Raw genomic sequence first — 9076 nt, 5'->3', positions numbered from 1 at the left:
TGAGAGTGAGAGAGAAGAGAGAAGAAGAGGAGAGAGAGAAGAGAGAGAAAGAGAGTGAGAGAGAGCGGAGAGAGAGGAGAGAGAGAAGAGAGAGATAGACAAGAAGAGAGAGTGAGAGAGAGAGACACAGCGAGAGAGAGGAGAAAAGAGAGGAGAGAGAGAGAGACAGAGAGAGAGAGAGTAATCAGATGGTAATACTCCCCTTTGGCCACTAGAGGCCTCTATCATTCTCTATGGGTTAAGACAGACTGTTATTGGCAGACTTCCTCTATTCATTCAGTAACAAAGTCTGGTTGTCACTGTTCTGCACAGTCAAACTCAAACAAATACCCTCTGTAGAGTCTATGATGGCTGGACCAGCACGTCCCTGCTCTCTATCATGTGTCCTATTAATGACAAAGTTTAACAGAACAAAGGTACAGTGTCCAGAGAGTGTATCAAAATAGGAATGCCCACAGTGTTGATCTCAATGCAACGATGATGTTATGCTACAGTCTACTTTCTCACTCAAGCAAAACCAACAAGTGTTTTTGTCAATTCACAGGTAACATTTTAGTAATCACAGACTAATAAAATACAGACAGAAAGTGACATCTAAACAATGTGAAGGTGGTAGTGTAGGTCCTACCTGACATGGGGTCCCTTGGCCAGACGAATCAGATAGCAGGAAGCCCCAGTCATGCCCACTACCAAGAAGAAGAACTGAGGGATGAGCTGAGGGGAAGGAGAAGAAAGGGGGAGAGGAAGGAAGGAAGAGGAAGGAGAAGGAAGGGGGAGAGGAAGGAAGGAAGGAGGAGGAAGGAAGGAAGGAAGGAAGGAAGGAAGGAAGGAAGGAAGGAAGGGGAAGGAGGAGGAAGGAAGGAAGGGGAAGGAGGAGGAAGGAAGGAAGGAAGTGGGAGAGGAAGGACGTGGGAGAGGAAGGAAGGAAGGAAGGGGGAGAGGAAGGAAGGAAGGAAGGGGGAGAGGAAGGAAGGAAGGAAGGGGGAGAGGAAGGAAGGAAGGAAGGAAGGGGAGAGGAGGAAGGGAGGGGGAGAGGAAGGAAGTGGGAGAGGAAAGAATGAAGGAAGGGGGAGAGGAGGAAGGAAGGAAGGGGGAGAGGAAGGAAGGGGGAGAGGAAGAAAGTGTACATTGGTATTAGAGCCGTGTGTGTGTGTGTGTGTTAATGCATGTGAACGTGCACATTCGTGTGTGTGTTATTGGGCTGCCTGTCGCATATATATGGGAAGGGAAATATGGTACACACACACACACTTCCTGCGGTTGTTATTCCCCTCCTGTCTCTGTCCTCCTCCATATGAATGAGTCAGATGGCCGTGTGAGGGGCTGAGGCTGTCGGGTTGAGCCGGCAAGGACACTGGCAGGGTAAGAGAGAAATGGATCCCTCGCTAGTTCGCTCGCTGCATGGTTCCCTGTGCCGTGCCAGCCTCTTTCTTTCTCACACACACACACACACACACACACACACACACGGCTTCTCTCCGCACCTTGCCTGTCAGTCTGAGTGACAGGATAAGAGAGAATACGACACTGCAGACTTCTGGGACAGCAGGGTGATGACGACAGGAATGAAAATAGAAAATATCAATTTCAACCACTAAGAGAGGGAGAAAAAGAGGCTGATTCAATCCTCTCGTTATTATAATATGATCTAAATGAGTTATTTGAGTTAGACGTCCAGATTTTATATTTCTTCCTTCTGCTGTGTGTCATAACATAGCAGGCTGCTTGTGGCAGCACCAAGCGTAGGATGTTTCCCAATGCTGGAAGGGGGGGCCTGAGTGAAAAAGTTTGGGAACCCCTTCCCTACTACAGTATAACCCACCCATTAAGTAATCAATTGGATGACCAAATAATGTGTGGGCCTATTCAGACAGCTGTTTAGGCCTCTGGGTTTTTTTCCATTCCATTCGCTATTATCTATATATCAGATACCATTAACTAGGCATTGTTGTGAGTTTGTGTTGTTTTTCTGTAAATAATTCTCGCTAAATCCACATTTCAGATGGCCTAAATGAATAGTCAATAGGCTTAAAAACAAATATATTGATCATGATAGCCTAAAAATAAACGTGTGATCAACGCTGTGAACTTGTTGCACAGCTTTCTGAGGTCAATAAGTGGCAATATCAGGTGCCTATTCAGTCAACAGTGCTGCGCTAAATCTGACTCTAAGCCCTTTGGATAGACTAGGGGACTAGTTGACCACAACAAGTGGACTATTTAAATGTAATCCGTCCTCTGACAGTGTTTCAGGATATTGACAGTCTAGGCACGCATGTTTTCTGGGTGGGATACACACTCTTAGAATGAAAGGTTCCATAGGAGAACCCTTTTTGGTTACAGGTAGAACCCTTTTGGTTTCCATCTAGAACCCTCTGGAAAAGGTTCTACATGGAACCTAAAAGAGTTTAACCTGGAACCAAAAGGGTTCTTCCTGGAACCAAAAAGGGTTCTTCAAAGGGTTTTCCTATAGGGACAGCCGAAGAACCCTTTAATGTTCTAGATAGCACCTTTTTTGTGCAGACAGATAGGGGAATAGTAGTGGGTTCGGGGCCCTGTTTGAATACTTCAGAAATTCATCCTTCCTTTCTATCTTCCTTGAAGTAATCAAAGATCTGAATTGGTTAGAGTGGTGAAAGTAATAGGGTGGTAACCTTGCTTACACCTGTTCACTTATCTATAGATCTGTACCACCAGGCAGTGGCGTATCCAGGGGAGTGGCCCAGGGTGGCCATGACCCATCCTGAAATCTGATTGGCCAACCTAGTGGCCCCCCCAGAAATTCTGATATCTGATAGGTTGTCTCTGAATATATTGATAATTTTGACCAAGATGCAGGGACAGCAAGACTCATCAATCTCAACGGAGAAAGCATCCGTGCGAGCGAAACAGCGCCCCTCTGTCTTAGTATATGTAGCCCATGTATCTGATGTTGTCTGGTCAAAAAGAGTATGACATGTCATATTATTTTGGGCCGGACAGCAACAGATGCAGATGCATGGACTACAGATGCTAAGACAGAGGGGCGCTGTTTGCTTCACTCTCGATGCTTTCTCTGGTGAAATAGATTCAGCCTCATGCAAATTGAAGGAAAGTTATGAAACGAATGAGAAATCATATTATACGTTTTTAAGCTTTATTATTGTTAACATTTTTACTATGAAGCCGATAAAAAAATGTCTTGCATAGGAGGTCCCGTAAAAAAAAAAAAAAAGAGACCGCTCCGGATATCACAGTATAATTCCCACTCTGGATGGCACTTTCAAGTGAATTTACTGCTGTATGCTAACACCCTTATATAACATCCTGACCTTGAATGCTAACACTGTAACACGTTTTGGAATTGATTTATGGCCTTCCTGAACTGGGTCTGTGCCCCACCTTGGCCACCCCATTCAAAATGTTCTGGACATGCCACTGCCTCCAGGAACAAGGAAGGATGAATGTCTAAGCTATTCACAGGGCCAGGGAGCTGTCCGCTCTCTCTCTCTCTCGGTGCTGATGTGTTCTTGCAGAACTTAGATAGCTGTGGTTTTGCAGCAGTGACTCACTATGTCTCTCACTCACAAACTCCCCTTTTCACTCACTGAAACATCCTACTCAAGTAGAAATACTGTTACTTTCATGACATTTTACATAAGTAGAAGTAAAATTACTGACTTTGAAAAATACTCAGAAAAAGTACAAGTACTCGGGAAAGCTACTCAATTACACTAACAACAGTACTTATAGTTAGTTACTTTACACTGAGAGAGAGTGAGAGAGAGAGAGAGAGAGAGAGAGAGAGAGAGAGAGAGAGAGAGAGAGAGAGAGAGAGAGAGAGAGAGAGAGAGAGAGAGAGAGAGAGAGAGAGAGAGAGAGAGAGAGAGAGAGAGAGAGAGAGAGAGAGAGAGAGAGAGAGAGAGAGAGAGCAGTTCTGCCCTACTTTGACATTCTCTATGATTATGAAACCATTAGCAATGTCTGGATTACTTTATTTCCTTTTCCAATATTTATGGGCTGTGATTTCAGACAAGTTCAATTAAACATCAGACTTGTTTCGTGGCATTTCTATGTAATGAAAGAGCAGTATACAACACACAAAACAAGGTTAACGCTAACCCAGAGCCTTCTTTGTTTATTCTTCTTGTAAACACATGGCTCACAGTGAAAACATACGGTCAAGAACCAGAACATTGAAACTAGTTATCATTATTAGCAGGGATGGAAATGGAAGAGTCACTGTGGGAACCCCCCAATCTAATTCAAAATGTCATTACAAAAGGATTTCCCTCAACGGGGGTATCCACCCCATTTCCACCCGATTATAAATGTGTGACAGATTGAACCAGATTCAGAGGGGTCAAATCAACTTACCCCTGGATGTTTCTTAGCATGCGCAATCATTGTCCTTATCGGCATGATTATCCCAGATCCCAGAACACCTACACACTAAAATAAAAATAAACAAAAGTCCAGAAAATGTCAATACAAACTAATTATATTTTCTAAGAAGTCTCTAATGCTTTTGTGTCCATGTGAAAGCAGCTCTCTGTGTAGATAAACAGTATGTGTAGCAGAGTTGTGTTTTGTTCAGAAAGTGCGACAGTGCAGAGAGAGCAAGGACCTGTTGTAAGCCCTCCCTGCTCCCTAGAGGCAGAAGGGGGTCAGAGGAACGGGCGGGAGGGGAGGGGTGAGTGAGGGCGAAGGGAGGGTGAGGTAGGGTAAGATGGGTGAGGGAGGGGGAGGGAGAGAAGGTTAGCTAAATCCCTATAATCACGTCTGCTCTGGAAGGGCCAACCAGACCTGGGTTCCAAAAGTTTAAAAAAAATCTTTAAAATACTTTGAGCGTTGGCTTTGACCTGCCTGGCGTGCCAGATGGGCGGGGTTTGCTTTTTTGTGACTTTCTATTGGTTCCATTGCAATAGGCAAGCTGAGTCAAGCACAGCTATGTTATTTCAAGTACTATTTGAATCCAGGCCAGAGGATAATACAGGCCACTCGCTGTACGATTTCATCTAAGCTGATCTGTTATAGGGTTGTAGAGTTTATATGAACTTACTGTGAACGGATCAGCTTCTCAGAAACACCCTAACACAGACGGGAGGCATAACATGAACAGACCAGGCTTTTCTTGTATTGTTTACCAAACTAAACGACTATCGCCCCGTAGCACTCACCTCTGTCATCATGAAGTGCTTTGAGAGACTAGTCAAGGATCATATCACCTCTACCTTACCTGTCACCATAGACCCACTTCAATTTGCTTACCGCCCCAATAGATCCACAGACGATGCAATCGCCATCACTCTGCACACTGCCCTAACCCATCTGGACAAGAGGAATACCTATGTAAGAATGCTGTTCATTGACTATAGCTCATCATTCAACACCATAATACCCTCCAAGCTCATCATCAAACTCGAGGCCCTGGGTCTGAACCCCGCCCCTGTGCAACTGGGTCCTGGACTTCCTGACGGGCCGCCCCAGGTGGTGAAGGTAGGAAACAACATCTCCACTTCGCTGATCCTCAACACTGGGGCCAAACAAGGGTGCATGCTCAGCCCACTCCTGTACTCCCTGTTCACCCATGACTGCGTGGCCAAGCACGCCTCCAACTCAATCATCAAGTTTGCAGACGACACAACAGTAGTAGGCTTGATTACCAACAACGACAAGACAGCCTACAGGGAGGAGGTGAGGGCTCTCAGAGTGTGCTGTCAGGAAAATAACCTCTCACTTAACGTCAAAGAAACAAAGGAGATGATGGTGGACTTCAGGAAACAGCAGAGGTTGCACCCCCCTATCCACATCGACAGGACCGCAGTGGAGAAGATGGAAAGCTTCAAGTTCCTTGGTGTACACATCACTGACAAACTAAAATGGACCACCCACACAGACAGTGTGGTGAAGAAGGCGCAACAGAGCCTCTTCAACCTCAGGAGGCTAAAGAAATTAGGCTTGGCACCTAAAACCCTCACAAACTTTTACAGATGCACAATTGAGAGCGTCCTGTCGGGCTGTATCACCGCCTGGTATGGCAACTGCACCGCCTGCAACCGAAAGGCTCTCCAGAGGGTGGTGCGGTCTGCACAACGCATTACCGGGGGCAAACTACCTGCCTTCCAGGACACCTACAGCACCCGATGTCACAGGAAGGCCAAAAAGATAATCAAAGACATCAACCACCCGAGCCACTGCCTGTTCACCCCGCTATCATCCAGAAGGTGAGGTCAGTACAGGTGCATCAAAGCTGGGACCAAGAGACTGAAAAACAGCTTCTATCTCAAGGCCATCAGACTGTTAAACAGCCATCACTAGCACATTAGAGGCTGCTGCCTATAGACATCACTGGCCACTTTAATAATGTTTACATATCTTGCATACTCATCTCATATGTACAGTATATACTGTATTCTACACTATTCTACGGTATCTTAGTCACTTTAATAATGTTTACATATCTGCATTACTCATCTCATATGTATATACTGTATTCTATACTATTCTACTGTATCTTAGTCCATGCCGCGCTAACATCGCTCGTCCATATATGTATATATTCTTAATTCATTCCTTACTTAGATTTGTGTGTATTGGGTATATGTTGTGAAATTGTTAGATATAACTTGTTAGATATTACTGCACTGTTGGAGCTAGAAGCACAAGCATTTCACTACACCCTCAATAAAAAAAACAACATTTGATTTGATTTGAAACGGGTCTTCTTTCGCCCGACAAAATAACTCCAGTACAGGGTAATGTCCAACGCTGAGACGTAACAAAACAAATAAACATAAACTAAGCCGTTGACCAAAAGGCCGTGGCCAAAAAGGGAAAGCAAAACAACAAATGGCTCCTCCTGTCTTTAGACGATCTTCTACACATTATAGTTACAGGGGGAACGCTTCTCTCTACCTATAGCCTGCCTTGGTTAACAGAGAGACAAGGTGCCCCAGTCAAAGAAGCTTTCTCTGAGGTAGGCAATCCGACGTCCTCACATGAATACGTCTCTACTCCCAATTCTCCCCTCAGCTCCTCTCCTGGCACACCTATATAGAGGAAGACACAAAGCAATTAGTGGCCCCAGCTGTGTACTAATTGGCTTTACACTGGGTACCTATCCCATGAGGAGGGTGCTGTCATGTCGTCTTCCTGCGGCTGGTCACTGAACTCTCACATGCCTTACCTCCCAAGATCGATCCAGAGGGGTGTGCGCCAGACGAGGCTTCCGGGTCTCGACGGGATGGCGCGTCTGCATTGCCGTGTGCTCTCCCCTATCGGTGAACCACAATGGAAATTTAAGGGTTAGTGCAACAGGAACCATCTTCAGCTGTTCGTGTCTCGCTTACCCGCCATCCACTGGAGGGGTGCATGATCCGTGACCAGCCGGAATCACCTCCCCAGGAGATAGTACCTCAGGTATTCCAGGGCCCACTTTATTGCCAGTGCCTCCCTCTCTATCGTCGCGTACTTCCGCTCCCTGTCGGACAGTTTGCGGCTTATATATAGGACGGGACGTTCCTCCGCCCCGTCCCCTTGGGACAGACCAGCCTCCAAGCTGGTGCTGGAGGCGTCGGTGTGGACAGTTAAGGGCTGCTGGAAATCTGGGGCTCTCAACACCGACTCCGAGCACAGCGTGTCTTTGAGGTGGAGGAACGCTCCCTCGGCTTCAGATGTCCACACCACCCTCACCGGGTTCCTCTTCTTTGTCATGCTGGTCAGTGGGGTGGCGATGGCAGCGTAGCTTGGGATGAACCACCTGTAGTAACCCGTTAGGCCCAGGAACAAGCGGACCCCCTTCTTGTCCCTGGGCCGCGGCCACTCCCGGATGGCCAGGGTCTTCTCCACCTGTGGTTTGATCAGACTGCTGCCAATGGTGTTGCCAAGGTATTCAGCCTCGTTCAGTCCCAGGTGGCACTGCTTTCGGTTGGCGTTCAGGCCGGCCGCCTCCAGGCTGGCCAGCACAGAGCGCAGCTGGCGGAGGTGGTCCTACCAGTCCTCACTGTTTATTACCACATCATCAATATAGGCGGCGGCGAAGGCCTGGTGAGGACTTAACAGTGTGTTCATAAGCCTCTGGAAGGTGGCGGCTGCTCCGTGCAAGCCGAAGGGGAGGCGAACGTACTGAAATAGCCCATCCAGGGTGGCAAAGGCGGTTTTGTGGCGGTCTTCGGGGGGCCAGAGGCACCTGCCAGTACCCCTTTGTGAGGGGTAGGCGTCGAACCTGGAGATGGCATTGAGGGCTCTGAAATCGTTGCAGAAGCAAACAGACCCATCGGGTTTCGGCACCAGCACGATAGGGCTAGACCATTCGCTGGTGGACGGCTCGATGACCCCCATCTTCAACATCTCCCTCCCCTCTTTCTGTACCATCTCCCGGCGTGCCTCTGGTACCCTGTAGGGTCGGAGATGGACCTTCTTCCTTGGCTCAGTGGCTATGCGATGGCAGAGCAAGGAGTTCTTCCCCGGAAGGGGGGAGAAGACCTGTTGGTTCTGGTGGACAACCTTTTCAAGGTCTCGCGTCTGCTGAGCCGTAAGAGCGGTGCCAAAAGGCACCTTTTCTGGCGGCCGTTCCTCTCCGTCTGCCTTAAGTCCCATCAGCACCTGTGCCTCTCGTTCCACATAGGCTTTCAACAGGTTGATGTGGTATATCTGCTGAGGGCGCCGTCGTCCGTGCTGACTCACCCTGTAGTTGACCGGGGAGACTTGCTCTGTCACCACATATGTTCCGGCATGGGAATGAGGAGGAGTACCTTATCTCCTGGGCGGAACTGTCGCGGCTGGACCATTCTATTGTACGCCCGGGCTTGGGTTTCCTGTGCTTTGGCCATGTGTTCCCTCACTACCGGCCATATCGCTACCATTTGGTCCTTCATGAATGTGGCGTGTTTGATGAGGGAACGGTGCTGGCAGGGTTTGTTCTCCCAGGCCTCCTTGGCCAAGTCAAGGATGCCACGACAGGGCTGCCCATAAAGCAGCTCGAAAGGCGAGAAGCCAGTGGACGCCTGGGGGACCTCCCGGAGCGCGAACATGAGGTGGGACAACAACATATCCCAATTCTTCCCGTCCCGGTCCACCACCCGGCGTAGCATGC

General features: G+C 47.9%; 1 protein-coding gene across 1 annotated transcript in view; it reads right to left on the bottom strand.

Annotated features, from left to right (window-relative positions):
• Positions 1 to 4632, bottom strand: part of LOC121574781 (cytochrome c oxidase subunit NDUFA4) — a 7529-nt gene extending 2897 nt beyond the window's left edge. The window contains exons 1-2 of the mRNA XM_041887349.2: positions 4357 to 4632; positions 629 to 714 (exon numbers count right to left, since the gene is read on the bottom strand). Of these exons, the coding sequence (XP_041743283.2) occupies positions 629 to 714; positions 4357 to 4401 (131 nt within the window). The 5' untranslated portion in view covers positions 4402 to 4632. The remainder of the gene's footprint in view (positions 1 to 628; positions 715 to 4356) is intronic.
• Positions 4633 to 9076: the final 4444 nt, after the last annotated feature.

The sequence above is a fragment of the Coregonus clupeaformis genome, chromosome 10 (assembly GCF_020615455.1).
Source record: "Coregonus clupeaformis isolate EN_2021a chromosome 10, ASM2061545v1, whole genome shotgun sequence".
In the NCBI taxonomy this organism is placed as follows: domain Eukaryota; kingdom Metazoa; phylum Chordata; class Actinopteri; order Salmoniformes; family Salmonidae; genus Coregonus; species Coregonus clupeaformis.
This window is presented reverse-complemented; position numbering and strand designations above follow the sequence as displayed.